Genomic DNA, 25,151 nt, shown 5'->3' on the forward strand with positions numbered 1-25,151 from the left:
ACAATCTTTTATTCATTAAATCTTTTTTTGTGTGTTAAAAAATTGAAATGTTAAAAAATTGAAATGTTAAAATATATCACATTACAAATTTAGGAATGACAAAATGCATTTTAAACTTCACCCACAGTAACACTTTTGTATGACACTAAAATGGTCTACAAGCAACAATGGGATTTAATAAATCAAATCCTTAAAAAGACATTTCATCCACATCAATGAACAATTAATTCTGAATGAAAAACTAAATATAATTTATTTCAAACAACAATGAGACTGCGTGATCTGCAAAATGTTTCTTTAAAATGTAAGATTAGGGTGGGGGTTCAATCAGACTAATGTATCTTGCTTGATTTTGAATGTGACTTTGAGTAAGAAATCTATGTGAGTTTACTCAATGGTTTTTAACTTTTATCTCTGGCAGACAACTATGGCAGAGCATGTTAAAGTGCTTGTATGGGATTTTGAATCAATTTCAACTGTGTGTAGACTAGACTAGAAATTACACTGTATAAGAAAATAACAAAAGGAAATTGATTAATGCCATGCGCTGGCTGCCCTCTTGAACAAATAATGTTGTAAAATTAGAGGATTTATGTAAGTATGAAGTAGCTATGTGTGTGCTTATCTCAGTCTAGAAAAGGAATCAGAATACTGTAGATACATAGGCCTTGATTCAGTGGTACAGTTTGTTGAATTGTGTTTATACAATCTAACTATGAGCTTTTTTGTGTGACTCTAGTGTTTATTCTTTATGCTTTTGTAGATTTTTTTTTTGCCTGTTCAACAAGTGTCTTGCATCTGTCACCATAACATTGAATTTCATAAGAATGTTAATATTTCTATATCAGTAATTAATTGTATTGTTTTTAAAAGTGACTTGTGTATGGCCATGAATAAACAAGCATCACTGCTTTTGATATGCCACTGCCAGTCTGTCGCCAGTGAAAATGTAAATGAAGGCAAATACATTAGTGAACGGTCCCTTTAAGAATTAGGATTTGGGAGTGACGCGGATATGAAAGCTAGTTTATCCCTCTTTCCTTTGCAACGAATATTGTTTAGATTAACTAGACTAGTTAGCGATAACTAGCTAAATTGTAGGGTGAAATTATTCTCACTGTTTAGAAACGGAAAGGATACCAGAAGGGCTGTTTGAGCGTCCTCTGAATTAATATTTTCAGGCTTGAGGCGTCCTCCAAATTGGGATAACTTTGAAGAAGTTCTTTGTATTCTTGGATCCGCTGATAAGAAGACGTTAAACATGGACTGGGGCACGGATCTATGGGTGAGTTCGCGAGCTGTATGGGCTCTGCCAAGCGCTTTAGCTCTCGTGAAGTTTTCAAAGTATTGTTTTTGCCAATTTTAATGTGATGTAGCATGTAGGTTCTTGTACGACTATGAGCATACCAAGAGACGGGGTTTGATGGAGGTAGTCAAACTATACTGAGAATTCTTTCTCTCAAAACATCTGTCCCAGCCATACTCAACTGGACCCAGAACGGGGTCAAAACGGACTGCGGGTCCCAAGTGTAAAAAAATAAATAAAAATAATAATAATAATAATATATATAATGAACTCATTTAGGCTTTGTCCCCTGGTAACATATAAACACACATGATATCGTAAAATTGCAGGAAATAAGCTTTAAAACAGCAAAAACAATCTTTGCCCCATGCAGAATTCAGGGCTGCCAATTTTTGAAGAATGCTTGGAGCGGGATTTGCTATGTGAATTTCATTGCCTCCTGGCACAAACCCTAGATGGGGGACTGGAGGTCCTCCCCAGGAAAATGTTACTGTTTTAAAACGAATTTCCTGCAATTCTACATATTTTGACATGGTTTAGGCCTATGACCGGGGTGGGAAATTAAAACCACAGGTCAGGTTTATTTAGGATGCGTTGAACTATAAATGAACACAAAAAATTTGACTACTTTGAGATTTTTGGGGGATTTATGTGGTTTGACACTTTATTCAGACAGTAATGAAATGAGATGGGGCAAATGCTAGAAACAGTTGAAAGGTTGTAGGCAGGGATTGATCCCTGTTCTCAGGTGGAAAGATGTATGCAACATGTGCCGGGGAGTGTTACCACTACACCAAGGCTCTGCACAGGAAATTGTAATATTAATGGTTGATGGCAGTGGGTAACCAAATCATAGATTGTAGTCTCCTTGTCCATAGACTGCTTTCAAGGTAAACACAAACATTTTGTAATTGGGGTGAACTCTCTCTTTAAAATAGGGCTAGAAGGAAAATCCTGCTTGCTCTCCAGGAAGGTTGGCTACACCTGATCTATGTTTCCAAAGTGCTGGGTGTTTGAAAATGTACTTGTTATAACAATATTTTCTTAAAATCACCCAAGCTAGATGAAAAATCGAATGAATATCAATATTCAGGTGGTTTATGCCTACTAAGGAGATAGATTGGGGGTAAGGCCCTGCGATAGACTAGCGTCCTGTCCAGGGGGTATACATCAAGCTGCCTCACGCTACAGAAACAGGAGATAGGCTCCTGCCCTATGAGCCAGTCCGGTTCGCACAAACCAAGGCTTGTGCAGGGCTACTTACTTACTACTTATGCCTACTATATAGTTGAAGATCCTTGGCGTCATCTTACTCTATATAGACTAAATATGATGAGTTGTGAGTCCCCCTACCATCTCTGCCTAGCTTGTGCACAATACTAAAATATTTGATTGCTGGAGCATTTAATATCAATGCTTATTTGTATGATTTATTCCAAACTGTCCATGAATTGCTGCAATAATACATAGCCTCATATCATTCATTTTCAAAGACACAAGTATGCATATCAGATTTCAAATATGTGATTACACTGATAAAATTGGGAAGAAGTGGAATATTAATATGTGTGGGGAATACCAGTAGTGTTCTTGCTGACAAGCACACTAATTACCCTCTATTTTAGCCCATTCTTAAGAATGAGAATTGTTCCGCTGATCAGACTAAATTAAGTAAATAGATAATAAAATCTCCTGAAGACAAGATTACATAAATCTGCCCCTACACCCTTACCAAATAATTGTTCTATTCATTGTCCCCCCCTCTAGAATCAAACATACACTTTTCGGTTCACAATCTCTTTGACAAAATTATTTTCATTGTTACAAATAAGGTCACCCTACCAAACTTCCCTGCTAAAACATACTGTAGGTCTGTCTGATGCCTTTTCGTTGTTACAGCCTAAATACCAATCCCCAAACGAGGGGACTAATGCAAGTGTGGATTAAATTGACTTTAGTACATGCTGTCAAAAGGCTGCATTCTACGAAGCTGATTCCTACACCAATATGTGATCGATGCCATATGAATGCTGTTGGAACACTAATGCACATGTTTTGGGAATCTGTCAATTCAAGCTAGAGATATGTTTTTTTGCATTGGATGTGTCTCAATCCACCGCATCCGCTGATGTTGCAGTTCCGCATCTGCTGTGAAAAGTGGCAGAATTATAGCAGGGGTTGTCAGACCATGATACATCCCGAAAATCTGTCTTCTCGGAAAATCAAATGTAGCGTCTGAACGGTTTGGCCTACAAATTATTATGACCCCTCTATGGAAAGATGACTCTCACAAACACAATGGGACGCATCTGAAGTCGGTACAGCCGATCTGCCAACTTCTGTCTGTAGCATTCAAACAGTCTGGGCTACACACTAAAATGACGCCTCTGTGGAAAGGTTAGACTCACAAACTTGTACATGTAGGTTGTTTTGTTCTAGGACGCCCACAGGCCTCAAGACTCATCTGAAGGTCCCCCAGCACCAGTTGAAACGATTAATGGAAGTACAGTGGGGAGAACAAGTATTTGATACACTGCCGATTTTGCAGGTTTTCCTACTTACAAAGCATGTAGAGGTCTGTAATTTTTATCATAGGTACACTTCAACTGTGAGAGACAGAATCTAAAACAAAAATCCAGAAAATCACATTGTATGATTTTTAAGTAATTAATTTGCATTTTATTGCATGACATAAGTATTTGATACATCAGCAGAACTTAATATTTGGTACAGATACCTTTGTTTGCAATTACAGAGATCATACGTTTCCTGTAGGTCTTGACCAGGTTTGCACACACTGCAGCAGGGATTTTGGCCCACTCCTCCATACAGACCTTCTCCAGATCCTTCAGGTTTCGGGGCTGTCACTGGGCAATACGGACTTTCAGCTCCCTCCAAAGATTTTCTATTGGGTTCAGGTCTGTAGACTGGCTAGGCCACTCCAGGACCTTGAGATGCTTCTTACGGAGCCACTCCTTAGTTGCCCTGGCTGTGTGTTTCGGGTCGTTGTCATGCTGGAAGACCCAGCCACGACCCATCTTCAATGCTCTTACTGAGGGAAGGAGGTTGTTGGCCAAGATCTCGCGATACATGGCCCCATCCATCCTCCCCTCAATACGGTGCAGTCGTCCTGTCCCCTTTGCAGAAAAGCATCCCCAAAGAATGATGTTTCCACCTTCATGCTTCACAGTTGTGATGGTGTTCTTGGGGTTGTACTCATCCTTCTTCTTCCTCCAAACACAGCGAGTGGAGTTTAGACCAAAAGCTCTATTTTTGTCTCATCAGACCACATTACCTTCTCCCATTCTTCCTCTGGATCATCCAGATGGTCATTGGCAAACTTCAGATGGGCCTGGACATGCGCTGGCTTGAGCAGGGGGACCTTGCGTGCGCTGCAGGATTTTAATCCATGATGGCGTAGTGTGTTACTAATGGTTTTCTTTGAGACTGTGGTCCCAGCTCTCTTCAGGTCATTGACCAGGTCCTGCCGTGTAGTTCTGGGGTGATCCCTTACCTTCCTCATGATCATTGATACCCCACGAGGTGAGATCTTGCATGGAGCCCCAGACCGAGGGTGATTGACCATCATCTTGAACTTCTTCCATTTTCTAATAATTGCGCCAACAGTTGTTGCCTTCTCACCAAGCTGCTTGCCTATTGTCCTGTAGCCCATCCCAGCCTTGTGCAGGTCTACAATTTTATCCCTGATGTCCTTACGCAGCTCTCTGGTCTTGGCCATTGTGGAGAGGTTAGAGTCTGTTTGATTGAGTGTGTGGACAGGTGTCTTTTATACAGGTAACGAGGTCAAACAGGTGCAGTTAATACAGATAATGAGTGGAGAACAGGAGGGCTTCTTAAAGAAAAACTAACATGTCTGTGAGAGCCGGAATTCTTACTGGTTGGTAGGTGATCAAATACTTATGTCATGCAATAAAATGCAAATTAATTACTTAAAAATCATACATTGTGATTTTCTGGATTTTTGTTTTAGATTCTGTCTCTCACAGTTGAAGTGTACCTATGATAAAAATTACAGACCTCTACATGTTTTGTAAGTAGGAAAACCTGCAAAATCGGCAGTGTATCATACTTGTTCTCCCCACTGTATATACACAGCGCATTCGGAAAGTTTTCAGACCCCTTCCACTTTTCCACATTTTGTTACGTTACAGCCTTATTCTAAAATGGATGACACTAGAATTGATTAAATAAATTTTTTCACCTCATCAATCTACACACAAGAACCCATAATGACAAAGCGAAAACAGTTTTTTAGAAAATGTATTAAAAATAAAAAACAGAAACCTTATTTACATAAGTATTCAGACCCTTTGCTATGAGACTCGAAATTGAGCTCAGGCGCATCCTGTTTCCATTGATCATCCTTGAGATGTTTCTAGAACTTGAATGGAGTCCACCTGTGGTAAATTCAATTGATTGGACATGATTTGGAAAGGCACACACCTGTCTATATAAGGTCCCACAGTTGACATTGCATGTCAGAGCAAAAACCAAGCCATGAGGTCGAAGGAATTGTCCGTAGAACTCAGAGACAGGATTGTGTCGAGACACAGATCTGGGGAAATGTACCAAAAAATATCTGCAGCATTGAAGGTCCCCAAGAACACAGTGGCCTCCATCATTCTTAAATGGAAGAAGTTTGGAACCACCAAGACTCTTCCTAGAGCTGGCCGCTCTGCCAAACTGAGCAATCGGGAGAGAAGGGCCTTGGTCAGGAAGATGACCAAGAACCCGATGGTCACTCTGACACAGCTCCAGAGTTCCTCTGTGGAGATGGGAGAACCTTTCAGAAGGACAACCATCTCTGCAGCACTCCACCAATCTGGCCTTTATGGTAGAGTGGCTAGACGGAAGCCACTCCTCAGTAAAAGGCACATGACAGCCAGCTTGGAGTTTGCCAAAAGGCACCTAAAGGACTCTCAGATCAGGAGAAACAAGATTCTCTGGTCTGATGAAACCAAGATTGAACTCTTTGGCCTGAATGCCAAACGTCACGTCTGGAGGAAACCTGGTACTATCCCTACGGTGAAGCATGGTGGTGGCAGCATCATGCTGTGGGAATGTTTTTCAGTGGCAGGGACTGGGAGACTAGTCAGGATCGAGGGAAAGATGAACGGAGCAAATTTCAGAGAGATCCTTGATGAAAACCGTCTCCAGAGCGCTCAGGACCTCCGACTGGGGCAACGGTTCACCTTCCAACAGGACACCGACCCTAATCACACAGCCAAGACAACGCAGGAGTAGCTTCGGGAGAAGTCTCTGAATGTCCTTGAGTGGCCCAGTCAGAGCCCGGACTTGAACCCGATCGAGCATCTCTGGAGAGACCTGAAAATAGCTGTGCAGTGACGCTCCCCATTCAATCTGACAGAGCTTTAGAGGATCTGCAGAGAAGAATGGGAGAAACTCCCCAAATACAGGTGTGCCAAGCTTGTAGCGTCATACCCAAGATGACTCGAGGCTGTAATCGCTACCAACGGTGCTTCAACAAAGTACTGAGTAAATGGTCTGAATACTTATGTAAATGTGATATTTCCGTTTTTGTATTTGTAATAAATTAGCAATATTTTCTAAATCTGTTTTTGCTTTGAGATTATGAGGTATTGTGTGTAGATTGATAAGGAAAATAAACAATTTAATCTATTTTAGAATAAGGCTGGAATGTAACAAAATGTGGAAAAAGTCAAGGGGTCTGAATACTTTCCGAATACAATGTATACATTAGTCTATGCCGCTCTGACATTGCTCGTCCATATATTTATTTAGATACTCTTAATTCTATTGCTTTACTTAGATTTGTGTGTATTGGGTATATGTTGTGAAATTGTTAGATATTACTTGTTAGATATTACTGCACTGTCGGAGCTAGAAACACAAGCATTTCGCTACACTGACAATAACATCTGCTAAACACGTGTATGTGACCAATAATTTGATTTGATACGTACATACTGAACAAAAATATAAACGTAACGTGCAACAATTTCAAAGATTTTACTGAGTTACAGTTCATATAAGGAAATCAGTCAATTGAAATAAATACATTAGGCCCTAATCTATGGATTTCACATGACCGGGAATACAGATCTGCATCTGTTGGTCACAGATACCTTAAAAACAAAGGTAGGGGCGGGGATCAGAAAACCAGTTTGTATCTGGTGTGACCACCATTTGCCTCATGCAGCATGACAAATCTCCTTCGCATAGAGTTGGCAGGCTGTTGATTGTGGCCTGTGGAATGTTGTCCCACTCCTCTTCAATGGCTGTGTGAAGTTGTTGGATATTGGCGGGAACTGGAACACGCTGACATACACATCGATCCAGGGCATCCCAAACATGCTCAATGGGAGACATGTCTGGTGAGTATGTAGGCCATGGAAGAACTGGGACAGTTTCAGCTTCCAGTAATTGCGACATGGGGCCGTGCATTATCATGCTGAAACATGAGGTGATGGCGGCGGATGAATGGCATGAAATGGGCCTCAGGATCTCATCACGTTATCTCTGTGCATTCAAATTGCTATCAATAACCCACAGTCACCATGGGGCACTCTGTTCACAACATTGACATCAGCAAATCGCTCGTCCACACAACGCCATACACGCTGTCTGCCATCTGCCCGGTACAGTTGATTCATCTGTGAAGAGCACACATTTCCATCATGCCAGTGGCCATTGAAGGTGAGCATCTGCCCACTGAAGTTGGTTACGAACTGCAGTCAGGTCAAGACCCTGGTGAGGATGACGAGCACACAGATGAGCTTCCCTGAGATGGGTTATGACAGTTTGTGCAGAAATTATTTGGCTGTGCAAACCCACAGTTTCATCAGCTGTCCGGGTGGCTGGTCTCAGACAACCCCGCAGGTGAAGAAGCCGAATGTGGAGGTCCAGGGCTGCCGTGGTTACACGTGGTCTGCGGTTGTGAGGCCGGTTGGATGTACTGCCAAATTCTCTAAACGACTAAGGAGGTGGCTTATGGTAGAGAAATTGACATTAAATTCTCTGGCAACAGCTCCTAGTGGATGCCAATTACACGCTCCTTCAATACTTGAGACATCTGTGGCATTGTGTTGTGTGACACAACTGCACATTTTTGTGGCCTAATATTGTCCCCAGCACAAGGTGCACCTGTGTAGTGATCATGCTGTTTAATCAGCTTCTTGATATGCTACACCTGTCAGGTGGATGGATTATCTTGGCAAAGGAGAAATGCTCACTTACATGGATGTAAACAAATTTGTGCACAACAATTTAGAGAAATAAGCTATTTAAAATATGAATATCATACAGTGGACACCTAAGCCTTTGCATGAAATGCCCTGATGCATTTAGTGCTCAAATCTCTGACAGCTGAACCGTGAGGTGGACAAATATTGTTTTAGGAAAGTAGCCAAAAAAAACCCACAAGGAATAGTATTTTTGTAATTTGTTCTAGGCTGTTTTTAAGGACTCGTAAAATGTGGTTCATTTGGCCAACATCCCTCATTTATTGATGGCGCTGGCTACACCAGGTTGGATCTGAATGCAGATGGATGTCCATAACATTTCTCAAATGTCTGGTAAATGAAAATGTTCCCTGTTATGTTGTCCGGCGCCATATTTTCCTAAAGGAAACTCTGAAATGGCATATTGTTTTTATGAAGATTTTAGAATATTCACATGATAATCTGTCGCCAATTGGATGGGTGCATAATTTTTTTGGGACACCTTGAGTTGAACCAGCGTGTCACTCTCTGATCAGATACAAATTTGACGCTGTTTACACAGGCAGCCCAATTCTGATATTTTTCACTAATTTGTCCCAATCAAATCAGTTCGTTTTGCCCATAATTGGAATAGTGTGTGATTGCAGCACGCAATTTGTGGCGTTCCTGCATGTGGGCATTCCTGAATCTGCATATAATTGTGCAAAAGATCAGAATTGGGCTGTCTGTGTAAACGCAGCCATTGTAGCAGGTACATAAGTTGCAGCACGATTTGTAACTTTCGAATCGAAGTGCTGTCATTGGGGACGCTGAACAACAAAGCGGCTCATGCTGGTCTCTTGTCTAGTCTCTCAGCTCATTATGGTATTAGCTAGCTAGCCAAGTTCAAGTCAGTGTTTCATTTCTCAAGAAAAAGCTTATGACCCAGATTGTCGTGCACAAACTGCCAGACATGCAGAATGTCTAGGGCCTAGGCCTTTGATGTTTTGAACTTGTGTGAACTTCATTGACATTCCTTGCCCCAAGACTAATTTATGTTGTGTCCTAAGGAAGGATCCACTTTTGGGAGGGCCCGCAACAAGTTGTCACCCAGTTGGGCGTTACTTGATTCCCAGAAATAGGACACTTTTGCCTCCTGCTGCCCACCGCGCGCATGGATGGAGCACACAGTCTCATGGGCATGGGCATGGCTGCTTGAACCAATCACTTGCTTGCTCCCCTGTAGTCATTTTGCTTCAAATACATTTTCTTTTGCGACTTATATTGACACCCACCATTGACTTGAAGTTGACATATTGAATGATATCAGTTACATGACGGCACGTTTACCCCCAATCCTTCAATGTTTTCAACAGTGCACTGTACTGAGCATGCCAGTGGTCACCAACCCAACCCAACTCTAGTCCTGGAGAGAGGGTTTGCCAACTAGGCTAATTACTGACCACCAATACCTTCATTGAGGAGTTTAAAATAGCCTGGAAAAGCACTGTAGTGTACACTGTTGCTTTCCAGGACCAGGATTTGTGCCCACTAGAGTACCGTGTGACAACAAGCAATAGCCTACTTTTTTACATAGATTGCTGGATGGATCTTTGCTCTCACTAATCGATCTCACATGGTTTTAATGAGTATAATGAGTTGATTTCAACATCTGTTGACTGACACCGGTTGTCATGGATTCCCCAGCCAATGTGCACCAGAGTGAGTTACAGTGGTAGCTGGTAGGCGACACAATGGACAAGACAAACAGAGAAACAAGTAGTCTTTTTACTAAAAATCAGGCCAAGAACACACTGCCCCTCAATGCTGCTACACTGTTTGTCTGAGAGCTAGGCTATGGCTACTCCACCACCCACCCAGTGATCTGACTTCCTACACACACACTTAGTGAATATACAAATGGAGCGTTACAGAGAGGAGGGTGTGACGGTAGGTTCTGACCTCATTACCCATGTTCCCCCTGGGCCTCTCTCTCTTCCTCCTGTCCGTCCTGTCCCCTTTCCATCCTCAGTGCTGCGCTGCATGGAGCACCAGCAACCTAATTAGTTTTGACCTCATTTAGCTAATGAACTCAAAACATCTCATCTATCCATGCTTTTGTATTTATTTATATGGATATATGTGCCACATCTGTTTCACTTTTTAACCCAAGAGGTATTTCTTCAAACCTCTTACTTTTCTCTGAAAACATGCAAACTCAAACAGATTTTATTAGCTAGTATTTTACTGTACCTTCTCCTATCAGGTTTAGCAAATACTACTAGTTAAATTGATTGTGAGAGAATGACACAGACCTAACCAGGTTTTCATATGTTTGTATTTATGTGTGAGGGAGACTATTGGCATTGGCAACATTCATTCAACATTAATTATTTATCTGGACACAACGTCAAGACTGCCTAATTGGTTGTGATTGTGTTTGGCCAGTAACGTTCGTGGCCAACTCTGCTGCCTGCTCTGTGGCATCTATCACCCTGCTTTCCTTGCCGTTAATCCAGCAGCTATTTTAGGCACCTAGTGTTCAGTGTGCAAGATCAGTGCATGGGCATTAGACCTGGCTGCTAGTGTGACTGAGTGAGTACAGGCTGGTGGAGTGGAGGTAGAAGACAGGCTGCTGGGTATGGATGGATAGGCCTACTGTCTTTGATGTGTCTGTGTGTCCTAAATGCTATCGTGAAGCCAACAGTATGCTAATGAAAAGCCAAACTGAATGTCCTAGCTTACTGAAACTTTAAATTGGACCAATTTCTAAACAAAATGGTCTTATGGAGAGGGAAGACAGGAGGACTCTGTTAAACTTGAATGAAAACCAACCAGTTGGTATGTTCTCTCCTTGTCTCTTGGTGGTGTTTAGGGTGAACACAAAATAGCACACTGTGTGCTGTGGCTCTCATTTTCCTGCCCCAAAACTTTTGATCAGACTTCTAAAAATAAGTCCTCCGTGTTGGACATACACATGCACACATACAGCAACTCCCTCACAATGTCTCATACAAGCCCACATGTTGACGTGTTACCACAGAAATTAGCCTGTGTTGATAAATTCAATCTCCCAAACTGATTAATAAATATCTCTTCTCAAATAAAAGGCCTTAGGTGTTATTTGTTCACTCTCTTTTTGTGTGCCCTTTGAGAGGGGTAGGATGGGTCAAGAACATGGCCCAACATGATAGGACTCTCTTCCCATAGATGTCCCTCCTCCATACTGTAACTACAGAGGGCTTGGAGGTGTTCAGAGGGAGGGAGGATTGGCTGTTCATAGATATCATCATCACTCTCTAACAGGCTTGTCTGTGCTTGAAGTGGCCATAAAGCACCCAGCCAAAAAAGGAACTAAAGAGAAGAGACTAGAAGACTCCTCGCTGCATATCAAAGTGTGGGAATTTCTGTTAAAGATACGTGTGGTAGCAAGCCTATTTGTTTTTCTTGTGTGAGTTGACGATATGTAGGGAAATCAAATAACGATGTGTTATGTTTAGTGTTTTTTGTAGGTTTCTTTATTCGCCCATCCACCACCCTCTTCAGGGGGCAAAAATAAACTTTGTTTTTACAGCTTTTTATTTTTTCTACATTATACACACAGTTGACATACATGGCACTTCTTTATTTTCTTCACAGTAGTTACACATAGCAAGAATATATACTGAACAAAAATATAAACGCAACATGCAATAATTTCAAAGATTTTACGGAGTTACAGTTCATATAAGGAAGTCAGTCAATTGAAATGAATTCATTAGGCCCTAATCTATGGATTTCACATGACTGGGCAGGAACCAGGCCCAGCCAATCAGAATGAGTATTTCCCAACAAAATGGCTTTATTACAGACATAAATAATCATCAGCACCCCCCCCCACCCACCCCCTTCCTGCGACCAGAAACAAGCTACATAGGGGCAATACCAGAATAAATGATCTAATGATTCTGTCTCTTCGCAGCAAAATCTGCAGAGCTGAGATGGTTGTATGCCCTATATACATAACATTCTGTTGGTGGCGAGAATTCTGTACAATCATTTAAATTGAAAAACTCTTACGTTTTGAATCAAGTGTTTTTGTATCAGTTCATAAACCATGTGCCATGGAATCGGTACATCGAAAACCTCTTCCCAACTATTTTGCAATCTGTATGGCACCGCTGTCAACATTTTGGTCCTCAAATGAAACTGGTATGTTTTTCAATTTATGACGATTTCTTTTAGCCAATTTTGGCCTTTAAAGGGGAGACAAACTAGTTCCCTTCCACTTGCCTCTTCCATGTTTGCGGTAATGCTGCAATCAGTTGGTTGTTTAGTGTTCTATGCAATTCATATTGATATCTCAGTTTGGGATGTTTCTACTGAGTCCACGTACCACAGGAAGTGCAAGAGCGAGGCGCTTCCTATTTCCTGTCGGTAAAAGGTGGTCCTCCTCCCTGTGTCTCTCTGGCCCTTTTCTCACTTTTCTCCCTCTAAGGCAGCAGCATGATTTAGCGCCACAAGGCTGGGGGTCAAGGGTTGTGCATATGTAGAGAATTTTTGGAATGCATAACATATGGGTAGATATGGTGACTTGAGATTCAGTATCAACAGTCTGTAAACAAAATGTTGCCTCAGACTGATTAATATCCAGCATTCTTTAGATGACGTCACTCATCCAATGGAACGTGCCCTGTCATTCTTATCTAATGGAGATGAGCTATCCATCCATCTTGTGTGTATCGTGAATAATATCTCTTTCTCTCTCGCTTTCATGTTCCTTCTCCCCAGGACCAATATGACATCATCGACAAGCACACGCAATCCGGCCTGGAACTGGTAGAGAAGTATGTCAAGTTTGTGAAGGAGAGGACGGAGATAGAGCAGAACTATGCCAAGCAGCTGAGGTAGGCCTCATTTCTCATGGTTCCTCATTCCTCGGGGCTCATTCCTGCATGTGTGCCCACAGCAGTTGATGTGTGTGCTCAAAAGCTGTTTTATGAAATGTATGCTGTTTTATGAAACGTATGTGGTGTCTTATGACTAGTTTGGGGCAGAATTGAACTTGTCTCCTCCTGTTGGCATTGCCCCAGCCCACACAGTCCCAGAAACACTGCCCTCATTCTCAAGCTTGGGCCTGCACTGCTGCCTCCCTTACTCTCTATTCCTCACTCTCACCCCGAGTGTGTCTGTCAGTATCTGCTGCTGAGCTCTGGTGGAGAGCAGAGGAAGTGGGAGCAGACTGGCACATGACGGACAGGATGTGGTCAGAGAGAGCTCTAGTGAAAGAAGGAAGAATAGGAGAAGTGGATCTGTTTTAACATGGATGTTCTTCTTGACTGTAGTTTTGCGTTGGCTTTCCCTTAAAGGGGCAGTGCAGTCAAAGACGTGATTTTCCTGTGTTTTTTATATATCTATATATATCCACACTGAGGTTAGAATAATACAGTGAAATTGAGAAAATTATGATAATGCACTTTTAGTGTAAGAGCTGCCTGAAATTTCAGCTTGTTTGGCTGCGTGTTTTTTTGTTGTTGACCTATACGTTAATAATAGGCCAGTAACAGCTAGCTTTCAGGTTACACATCCTTCCCATTAGGCTCGTCTCTCAGACCACTCGCAGACAGACCACTCGCAGTCTTAGCAAAATTCTTTTTTGAGAAATGTAATTTTTCAAAGAAGCTATTTTTGATTTTTTGAACCATTTTTTATTAAAAACAATTACAGTAAGGTAATTAATTGTTACCCAGAAATGATTTGATATTGAGACAAAAACAGCAAAAATGAAAGTGTGCTAGTGAACTGGGCCAGTCTTGCCTACAAGAAGCAAATCATATTTGTGTGTATTGTTTTTTAGAGGAGTGGATTGATTTTAAGTTGAATAATTTCTATTAAACGCAAACCAATTTAGGTCGGTAGAACTTGTTCATTGAGATTTTAATAGACTCCCTAAGTTGATGCATTGTGTTTTCCTATCATTTAGGATAATTAAGTTAGAATATGTCAAAAGCACATATGCAATCTTCCAGACTACTTACCATATCTTTCCCCCTCTCCTAATATTGACAGAAATCTAACAAAGAAATACAATCCTAAACGAGGCAGTAAAGAGGAACAGGAATGCAGGTGAGCTATTGTGTGCTTTTGTGTGTGTGAATGAATGTGCGTGTGCATAAAATAAATGTGCTGTATTTTTACCTGCCCAGGCCAGCTGTGATCTTCAACATGACTTTCAGTTCCTAATCAGACATAGAGAAGGAAAACAAAGCTTGACTAAAATAATACACCAACAATACATGACGTAATTTCAATGACGTGTTTTCAAACTGCTTTCCTGTCTATAGTACTGTAGTTGGAGAGGCTATGCCAGCACCTGCAGAGCAATGCAAATGACTGCTACTATACCCCCTGAGAGGGAAACGGGAGTAAGGAAGTAATGGACCTATCATTACCTGGCTAACACAGCTATTTAAGCAACAGTGTATGTAACTTCCTGTCAATGCCCAAATCCATTATAGATCTCATCTCTTCTGTATCCTTCCTCTCCCTCCCTCCCTCCCTCCCTCCCTTCCTCTTCTTTACTCACCACCCTCTTCCATAGGTTCTCCAACCACCAGTCCTTCCTGGACATCCTGAATGAGATGAACGACTACGCAGGACAGAGGGAGCTGATTGCTGAGAACATGATGATGAACATTTGCATCGAACTCACCAAGTACCTGCAGGAGCTCAAGATGGAGCGCAAGACGGTGAGAGAGTGAAAAATCCACACTGAGAGGGAAGGATGGAAGAGTTCAAAACTCTTATAGAATATTTTAGTGAGGGTGAGTGAAGATGGGAGGGAGCTAGGGAAAAGGAGGGAGAGTCAGAAGGAGACAGGAAGGAGGAGCAGAGATTTGTAGGTTCCCCTGTTATGGCAGGAAGGAAGCCTTACTTGGGTTGTCTCGTAGGGGGTGGTCACATTAGTGTTGTATCATCCTCTGAAAGGAGAGGAATGCCTTGGCCCAACCCCAATGGAATATAGAAACACTATAAAGTCTCCCAGTAGACATGATCCACAGACAGACAGACTGCTATTTGTTTACCATCTGTTTTGTTCAGTGGTTTTTGGTGGCCATTGTTTATTCTGTACCCAATGCCCATGGCCCTGTCTAAGTAGGGACCGTCATGTCATCCTAGTGTTCTCTGTGTCTCATGTGTCCTCTCTCTGTTTGTCTGTTTTCAGCATCTGTCGGAGGCCAAGAAAGCCCAGCAGAGTTTGGAGAGCACCTATAAGCAGCTCGACAGTGTAAGTTTGTTTACATGTCGGGCCGTCTGCCAATAACATCCCTCTTCCAAAGGTAAAATCTACGTTGTTGGTAGAATACTAATGTATACATCCTCTCTATACAGTAGGCCTATACTTTGCTTGTCAGTGAACAACTTTTCTGTTTATTATTTCTCTTCAGTCAAAGGGCAATGTTTTGTCCAGTCACTGTCCTCCATTGTCTATAGTTGTGAAAGAGGTCAAATGTTTCTGAATGCACTCTCATATTGTCTGCTTTTTGTCTACTGTGAGTGTGGTCATTGTTACATCAGTGAAAGGGACGTTTGTTGACTAGTTGTGAGCGCATGCATGTGTGTATGGTGACTCAGGTGAACAGTATTTGTGATGTATACAGTAAAAAGAGATGAGGAGCTCCTTTTAAAGCAGGGGTAGGGAACCAAAACGCGACCAGAAACCAGCAGCACTCCAGCCCATCGCTCTTCACTGTATGGGTCAGCACCACTGGCCTAAACCACTGCTGTTCCAGCCCCCTTCAGTAAAGAGTCAGGTGCTAGTGGGCCTAGGGCAAGTGTTCACTACCCTTGGGTGAAGCAGAGGTCCCTCTTGTACACAATAGGAGAGCCTATTCTATTCCATTCAAACAATGCCCACAGAGCACAGTATTGGGTTAGGTAAGATCAACATGGAGGTGTTTCTGTCTCTCTGTTTAGAGTAAGAAACGTTTTGAGAGGGAGTGGCGGGAAGCGGACAAAGCTGCTCAGTATGCCGAGAAAACTGACCAGGACATCAACGCCACAAAGGCCGACGTCGAGAAGGTAGTAGGACACCAACACAGAATAAAAAGAACACTGATTTTCATTTTCCGTTGCAAAACATTTTCCTACGGTGTGCCCTACTGAACACATCCCAGCTGTCCTACTTGTCCTGCTTCCCCTTAAACAGTGGAATGTGAGCCACCAGACTGACCTGTGTGTGACCTGTGTGTTTTGTTACTTGTGTCCAGGCCAAACAGCAGGCCAACATGAGGACACACATAGCGGAGGAGTGTAAGAACGACTACGCAGCCCAGCTGCAGAAATACAACAAGGAGCAGAGCCAGTTCTACTTCAGCGACATGCCTCTCATCTTCAACGTAAGGCAGAGCCTCTCACCCATCCATCCTGACCTTAGCCTAGATTTCCTTCCTTATGCTGGAACTATTTTGAATACTAACATTTGGTTCAACAGACATTAAACATAGCTGTCCTTTGAGGTTGTTATACTTTAATCAGGCACCCTGACATGGCAGACCTGAGTGAGTGACGCCCTGTCCTGTATGTGCCTCCTCTCCCTATAGAAACTCCAGGACATGGATGAGAGGCGGGTGAGGAAGCTGGCGCAGGGCTACGTCTTGTTCTCAGACACAGAGAAGCACGTGATACCCATTATCGGGAAGTGTCTGGAGGGCGTCGCTAAAGCAGGCACTAATGTCAATGAGAGGAATGTGAGTCGGCCATACTGTACTGCATGTATACAAAACAAACCCAGACGTAATGTACATAGATACATGTGGTCCGATGAAGGTTGACAGAATGTGAGGGAAATAGGTATTAAACACAAATGCTTTGAAACATTTTGGTATTGTTGGTCTGTGTTTCACTGTCATAATGTAACCTACTATCCCTGCAGGACTCCATAGCTCTTATAGAGCAGTACAAGTCAGGCTTTGAGCGTCCTGGGGACCTGGACTTTGAGGACTACAGTCAGGGCATCAACCGTGCCTCCTCAGACAGCAGCCTGGGCACCCTCGGTACCCCCAAAGGCCCCCTGGAGCTGCTGGGCAAGAACAGGAGCAAACCATTCTGGCTGTTCAGCAAGAAGAGTAAGGTAGGCTGCTAGTACCACCTCTCCTCCTCACAGACACAATGACAGACTAGTTTACACCCCTGGTACATCCCACTCCCATGACTCAGTTCTGACTAGCTGAGTAGCTTTCTGAATTAGGAATAGACATTATTATCCTAATCTACAATTCATGCCCAAATCAGGTTATTTCCGTCTTCTATGAATGACTAGTCCCCCGAGTGGATTTATTAGTGTATGAAATGATCAGTGCTCCAAGGTGCAGTTAGATCAACCATGAGCAGTGTGTCAGTGTTAAGGCAGAGGGGCTGAATCAGGGAGACAGAGTCTGGGAACTTCCCTCTGGGGACCACCTCAGTCACAATGGTCCTGAAGCTATGGTCTCACACACAATCTTTCCTGTTCCCAGAGCTATGCATGTACATACTGCATGGTCCCCCTCTCTAACACACACACACCCGCACGTACACACACCTTTCTAGAACAGGTCTTTGCATGGCTGTGTCCCTGGCCTGTCTGTGAATAAGCCCCCTCTCTCTCTCTGCAGTGTGTGACTGACTGTGGTTTCCAATAGGTCAACGCTACTGGCAGGCAGCATTCTGCTGGGCTTGTGCTTTCATCAGCTACAAACACTCTGCTATTATACTGTATTATACTGGCCCAGACTATAACATTAGGAGTCACACCACCACAATGACACCTTTGGGAAATGCCAACCATCAGGGATGATACTGGGACAGGGAGGGATGACTAGTTCCAGGTGAACACATTTTTGCTGTGTTCTCTCTACACAATCATTGGAGATCATGGATGACGTTGGACTACCACTAGAGGCCGTCTAGATCGAGAATATATTGGATCTCCCTTGAACGAGCCTCCTGAGCCAGTCTGAAATGAATACAAATAAACTAGACATTATTGTTGAGCGTAAAGCAAACTAACACCTAGCTAACCTACATCACCGACAGCCTCTACCCACTGCTGCACCTCTCTCTCCGTCTCTCTCTCTCTACAATCTCTCTCTCTCTCTCCACAATCTCTCTCTCCACAATCTCTTCCAGCACTTTCCTCCTGCTGCATGTCTGATTGGCTACCCTGCTAACTGGTGTCCAATCCTGTTCCTGTAATACGCCCTATCGTCCTGTCTGTGTGGTGCACTGCTCTGTGTCATCGCTCCTGCTCTCCCCAAAGAGGTGGTTCAATAATTAGTAGAGTTAACTTTCATATTTGCCTGTGAGAAAGAGCTTTGGATGTCATTTGTAAAAAGTATACCCCCTCCCCACTGCACAACACTGATTCAAACAGCTCCTAGTTAAAGTGCTTTTTAGTCCAGGACTACTCTAGGTTTAGGCTAATCTGTGTCTGAGAAACCAGCCTGTAGATTTGACAATATTCTCCCTCACTGCTCCTCACTTGGTCATGAGGTTACATCATTATGCCAATGTTCAGTAGTTCCCACCAGTTTAGAGACCTCCCCTGTTTCTTATTACCCTTATTACAAGCATGTATACTAGGCCCAGACCTATAGGGTGTCCTTTGTACATAGTTCAGTCTAGCTGTGTACCTGTGTCCAGATTGAGGTTAACCAATGGAACCTCCCATTGAACAATCCCATTGGTCCGCTCCAATCTGTCAACCTTGTTTCTCACGTAGGCTCACTCTACTCTACCCTTCGTCGTGGATTGTGTTTTGTTGCTGGTGCTGGTGTTGGGGCTGTGGTGCTGTACTGGTGTTTCATTGCTGGTGTTGCGGCTGTTGTGGTGCTATGTGAATGGTCCGGTGACTGTGGGCTTCTGCAGGGGTAATTGCTGCAGTGTTGTCTTCTCTGTGTGGTGTGCTTAAGGTGTTGATGGTGTGTCTCTCTCTTTCCCTTGTCATCTGTTTGTTTTTGTCCTCCCCACCCTCTCCCCTGCATACCCCCTCCCTGGGTGTCTGTGCCTCACCCCGCCCCAGCTCTCTCCCTCCCCTTCCTCACTCACCCCCTTGTCCACGCCCCCCGCCCCCTCGCCCGCTAACGGACCCCCCTCCCCCAAGTTCGGCCGGGACCCCTTGTCGTACTGTTTGAAGGAGATCAATAAGACAGTCAAACCCAGAATATCCTCCTTCCGGACCCTCGGGCGATCGGTGAGTCATCAGGGTCAGGGGCCGCAACGTCTCCTCACAAAGGCCTCCGCCCAACCTGTTTGGTGGATCAACCTGTTCTGTCTTATTGTTCCAGGAAATGACTGAATTCGTCCAATCAAAACAGACTAATTTAATGAGCAAAATGTTTCAGGTGTTCCCTCCAAAAGAGTGCAGACCGTATCTGATCGAAACCCTCTGTTCTTATTTGTAGATAAAACAACATAATACCTGCAACATAATACCTGCAATGATCTCTGTCATGTTGACCTTTCAGAGTGGAAAGACAGAATCTTTGAAGGTGTCATACACTGAATATACCAAACATTAAGAACACCTTCCTAATATTGAATATTGAGAACAGCCTCAATTTGTCGGGACATAGACTCTGCAAGGTGTTGAAAGCATTCCACAGGGATGCTGGCCCATGTTGACTCCAATGCTTCCCACAGTTGTGTTAAGTTGGCTGGATGTCCTTTGGGTGGTGGACTGTTCTTAATACACAAAGGAAACTGTTGAGTGTGAAAAACCCAGCAGTGTTGCAGTTTTTGACACAAACCAGTGCGCCTGGCACCTACTACCATACCCCGTTCAAAAGCACTTAAATATTTTGTCTTGCCCATTCACCCTCTGAATGTCACACATACACAATCCATGTCTCAAGGCTTAAAAATCTTTCTTTAACCTAAGAGCAGTTCTTAATGTTTTGTATACTCAGTAAAAAAAAAATACATATATATATCATACATACACAGTGGGGAAAAAAAGTATTTAGTCAGCCACCAATTGTGCAAGTTCTCCCACTTAAAAAGATGAGAGAGGCCTGTAATTTTCATCATAGGTACACATCAACTATGACAGACAAAATGAGAAAAAAAAATCCAGAAAATCACATTGTAGGATTTTTTATGAATTTATTTGCAAATTATGGTGGAAAATAAGTATTTGGTCAATAACAAAAGTTTCTCAATAGTTTGTTATATACCCTTTGTTGGCAATGACACAGGTCAAACTTTTTCTGTAAGTCTTCACAAGGTTTTCACACACTGTTGCTGGTATTTTGGCCCATTCCTCCATGCAGATCTCCTCTAGAGCAGTGATGTTTTGGGGCTGTCGCTGGGCAACACGGACTTTCAACTCCCTCCAAAGATTTTCTATGGGGTTGAGATCTGTAGACTGGCTAGGCCACTCCAGGACCTTGAAATGCTTCTTACGAAGCCACTCCTTCGTTGCCCGGGCGGTGTGTTTGGGATCATTGTCATGCTGAAAGACCCAGCCACGTTTCATCTTCATTGCCCTTGCTGATGGAAGGAGGTTTTCACTCAAAATCTCACGATACATGGCCCCATTCATTCTTTCCTTTACACGGATCAGTCGTCCTGGTTCCTTTGCAGAAAAACAGCCCCAAAGCATGATGTTTCCACCCCCATGCTTCACAGTAGGTATGGTGTTCTTTGGATGCAACTCAGCATTCTTTGTCCTCCAAACACGACGAGTTGAGTTTTTACCAAAAAGTTCTATTTTGGTTTCATCTGACCATATGACATTCTCCCAATCCTCTTCTGGATCATCCAAATGCACTCTAGCAAACTTCAGACGGGCCTGGACATGTACTGGCTTAAGCAGGGGGACACGTCTGGCACTGCAGGATTTGAGTCCCTGGCGGCGTAGTGTGTTACTGATGGTAGGCTTTGTTACTTTGGTCCCAGCTCTCTGCAGGTCATTCACTAGGTCCCCCGTGTGGTTCTGGGATTTTTGCTCACCGTTCTTGTGATCATTTTGACCCCACGGGGTGAGATCTTGCGTGGAGCCCCAGATCGAGGGAGATTATCAGTGGTCTTGTATGTCTTCCATTTCCTAATAATTGCTCCCACAGTTGATTTCTTCAAACCAAGCTGCTTACCTATTGCAGATTCAGTCTTCCCCAGCCTGGTGCAGGTCTACAATTTTGTTTCTGGTGTCCTTTGACAGCTCTTTGGTCTTGGCCATAGTGGAGTTTGGAGTGTGACTGTTTGAGGTTGTGGACAGGTGTCTTTTATACTGATAACAAGTTCAAACAGGTGCCATTAATACAGGTAACGAGTGGAGGACAGAGGAGCCTCTTAAAGAAGAAGTTGCAGGTCTGTGAGAGGCAGAAATCTTGCTTGTTTGTAGGTGACCAAATACTTATTTTCCACCATAATTAGCAAATAAATTCATAAAAAATCCTACAATGTGATTTTCTGGATTTGTTTTCTTCTCAATTTGTCTGTCATAGTTGACGTGTACCTATGATGAAAATTATAGGCCTCTCTCATCTTTTTAAGTGGGAGAACTTGCACAATTGGTGGCTGACTAAATACTTTTTTCCCCCACTGTGTGTGTGTGTGTGTATATATATATATATATGTGTGTGTGTATATGTATGTATACACACACACGAGCTGTCTGTCTGTTTCTCTCTCCCTCAGAGGCTCACTCCAGAGAGGATCATAGTAATGGTAATACTAGAGTGGTGTCTGTGTGGGGTGTTAAAGGGTGTCACAGCTTCTCACATCGACGGGGAATCTCACACATGACCACCTCTCCATCAGTACAATTGGACAAGCATCTTGGTCTCAAACGTCACACTAAAGTCTGCTTGTTTACACTCTCAAATCAATGCTGGAATGTTCACGCTCTAGTTTAGATGCACATGAACTGGAACACAGCCAGATTCACATTCAAGATTTGTTGCAAAGCAGAGGGCTGAAAAAATGACAACACTTAATAACTCAAGTCACTTCAGCAATGGGAAACATTATCTAATTTGTATCATTTGACAGATATTTTGGCTTCAGTTTACCTCCATTGTTTCACAGTTTACTGGTCTGTCACTATGATAAAAACCTCCTTAAACTTTCACTACAAACCCAATGGAAGAGTTCCTAAAAACAGGTTATCTTATTAGGGTGGGTGTGCTGCCAATGGGATGGTATTGGGAATTATTATATGGGTGAAATGGTGGTGGTCTTGGGTTCAGCTCACTGTGTAAAAACAAAGCATATCTGTTTGTTCACTCTAAAGCAAAAACAAATGTCACTACTAGAGGTGAAATATGGTTTCTTGTCATAAACTGTTTCCCTTGAGCTGAACCATAACCACAGACCGCCATTTCCTCTAGCGGTGGTTGTGTGTGGATGGGTGGGTGTGTTCCTCTCCTACCACATGCCATGATGATGGAGAACTTGTGTGTGTTGAGTGTTAAAGTGACTGCCCCTCCCTGTGTGTTTTCTCAGCCCACAGTGACAGAGGACTTTGGCCATCTCCCCCCCGAGCAGCGCAGGAAGAGGTTACAACAGAAACTAGACGACATTGGCAAGGAGCTGCAGAAGGAAGTGGACCAGAGGTGTGTGGTGGTTTGACTGACTGCTTTGACAACCATCTCTGTGACTACTGACAACTGCTCCCAACATAGTATTCCTGTGTGTGTTGTTTACCAATTACTGCACTCCACAGGGGATGCCTTTCCACAGAGAATCAATCCACCCCTCATCTCCTCCTCCTCTCTCTCTCTGTGTGTCTCTCACCCATGTCTCTCCAGTGAGGCCCTGGGGAAGATGAAGGATGTGTATGAGAAGAACCCCCAGATGGGAGACCCTGCCAGTCTGTCTACCCAGATCAACCAAACAGCCCAGAACATGGAGAGACTGAGAGGAGAGCTCAACAAGTATGAGGTAATGGACTCCCCTCTACTGGCCACAGTCATGTACCGCATGCTATGTTCCCATATGCAAGCTAGAATACATATTGTTTGTTACCTCTTCACATAGTTCTTTGTAAACACAGACCTCATGTTTTCCTTAATTTAGTATACTAACCTGTCCCTCTCTTGTACTTGGTCTCACTCACAATCTGTCACAAGCACAAACTATAGGAAACAATCGTATATTTCCTCCGTGCTTTGTTTCGTAGTCATGGTTGACAGAGGCAGGAAGGCGAGGGGATACGATGCTCAGGAGAGATACGTTACGAGAGGATACGTTGAGCTACAGGTCTCACTCCTTCAACGACAACGGCAGCACTCACGAACCATACAGGTTAGAAACGACGCTGAGACTTCACTCATGGCTGTCAGTGAATGTACTGAAGTCATATGTATATTTATTCTACATTATAGTCATTTAGCAGACGCTCTTATCCAGAGCGACTTACAGTTAGAGTGCATAATTTTTTTTTCTTTCATACTGGTCCCCCGTGGGAATCGAACCCACAACCCTGGCATTGCAAGCGCCATGCTCTACCAACTGAGCTACACGGGACTAAATTAAGCATATGTGTTTCTCCCTCCAGCCCTGACGGAGCCCACACTGATGAAGGCACCCCAGACTCCTCTCAGGCCATCTACGCCGAGTTTGACGACGACTTTGAGGAGGAGGAGGAGGAGGAGGAGGAGCTTGTCGCTCCCATCGGCCAATGTACAGCCATGTACAACTTCCCAGGTAGGTGTGGATGGGTCACAATGACAATGTGCTCAACACTATTATGGTATCACACACATGGCTATAGTCTAACATGCTGTCATGTCCCTGCTAGGTGCCAGTGAGGGGACCATCGCCATGCAGGAGGGGGAGGTGTTGTCTGTAGTGGAGGAGGATAAAGGGGACGGTTGGACCAGGGTCCGCAGGGCCAATGGGAACGAGGGCTACATTCCAACATCCTACGTCAGCATCAGCCTCAGCAAGTGACCCGACACCCATCCCACCCACACGAGGCCTGAGGGAACGGCCAATCATCACTGATGATGATTCCAAAATACTGTGGCAGCTCTCTCATGGGACCAATCCGAAAGAGATAAAAGCACTGTGGGTGGGACCATCTGGGTGTCCGTAAGGAGGCCAATTGAGTCGCTTTGATTTCCTCAATGAGATGCGCACCCATGATTTCTTTCCCCTGCTGGCCAGAGAAGATGCAATCAATCGTGCTTTTGGTTCCTCCTGGCTTGCAAGGCTGTACTAGGTCACTATACTTACCACAAGCCACACATTTTCAAATCAAATCAAATTTTATTGGTCACATGCGCCGAATACAACAGGTGCAGACATTACAGTGAAATGCTTACTTACAGCCCTTAACCAACAGTGCATTTATTTTAAACAAAAAAAGTAAGAATAAAACAACAACAAAAAAAGTGTTGAGAAAAAAAGAGCAGAAGTAAAATAAAGTGACAGTAGGGAGGCTATATATACAGTAAAATAAAGTGACAGTAGGGAGGCTATATATACAGGGGGGTACCGTTGCAGAGTCAATGTGCGGGGGCACCGGCTAGTTGAGGTAGTTGAGGTAATATGTACATGTGGGTAGAGTTAAAGTGACTATGCATAAATACTTAACAGAGTAGCAGCAGCGTAAAAAGGATGGGGTGGGGGGGCAGTGCAAATAGTCCGGGTTCATCGTAGTTCATCGTAGTTCTCCA

The 25,151-nt window shown here is 43.4% G+C and overlaps 1 protein-coding gene across 5 annotated transcripts; it reads left to right on the plus strand.

Annotated features, from left to right (window-relative positions):
- The first annotated feature begins 1,015 nt into the window (after positions 1–1,015).
- On the plus strand, positions 1,016–24,793 carry LOC121569065 (cdc42-interacting protein 4 homolog). Of its 5 annotated transcripts, XM_045212853.1 has the most exons (16): positions 1,016–1,285; positions 13,279–13,394; positions 14,557–14,613; positions 15,089–15,236; positions 15,713–15,775; positions 16,465–16,569; positions 16,758–16,886; positions 17,091–17,237; positions 17,423–17,620; positions 19,550–19,720; positions 22,168–22,197; positions 22,975–23,084; positions 23,280–23,412; positions 23,651–23,775; positions 24,029–24,177; positions 24,272–24,793. In XM_045212853.1, exons 1-16 carry the CDS (start codon positions 1,262–1,264, stop codon positions 24,421–24,423), a joined length of 1,857 nt encoding a protein of 618 aa, XP_045068788.1. In that variant the 5' UTR covers positions 1,016–1,261; the 3' UTR covers positions 24,424–24,793. The 5 variants fall into 5 exon arrangements, with proteins under 5 accessions (XP_045068788.1, XP_045068789.1, XP_045068790.1 ...); XM_045212854.1 differs by lacking the exon at positions 22,168–22,197; XM_045212855.1 differs by lacking the exon at positions 19,550–19,720.
- Positions 24,794–25,151: the final 358 nt, after the last annotated feature.

Source organism: Coregonus clupeaformis, unplaced genomic scaffold (genome assembly GCF_020615455.1).
Source record: "Coregonus clupeaformis isolate EN_2021a unplaced genomic scaffold, ASM2061545v1 scaf0057, whole genome shotgun sequence".
In the NCBI taxonomy this organism is placed as follows: Eukaryota; Metazoa; Chordata; class Actinopteri; order Salmoniformes; family Salmonidae; genus Coregonus; species Coregonus clupeaformis.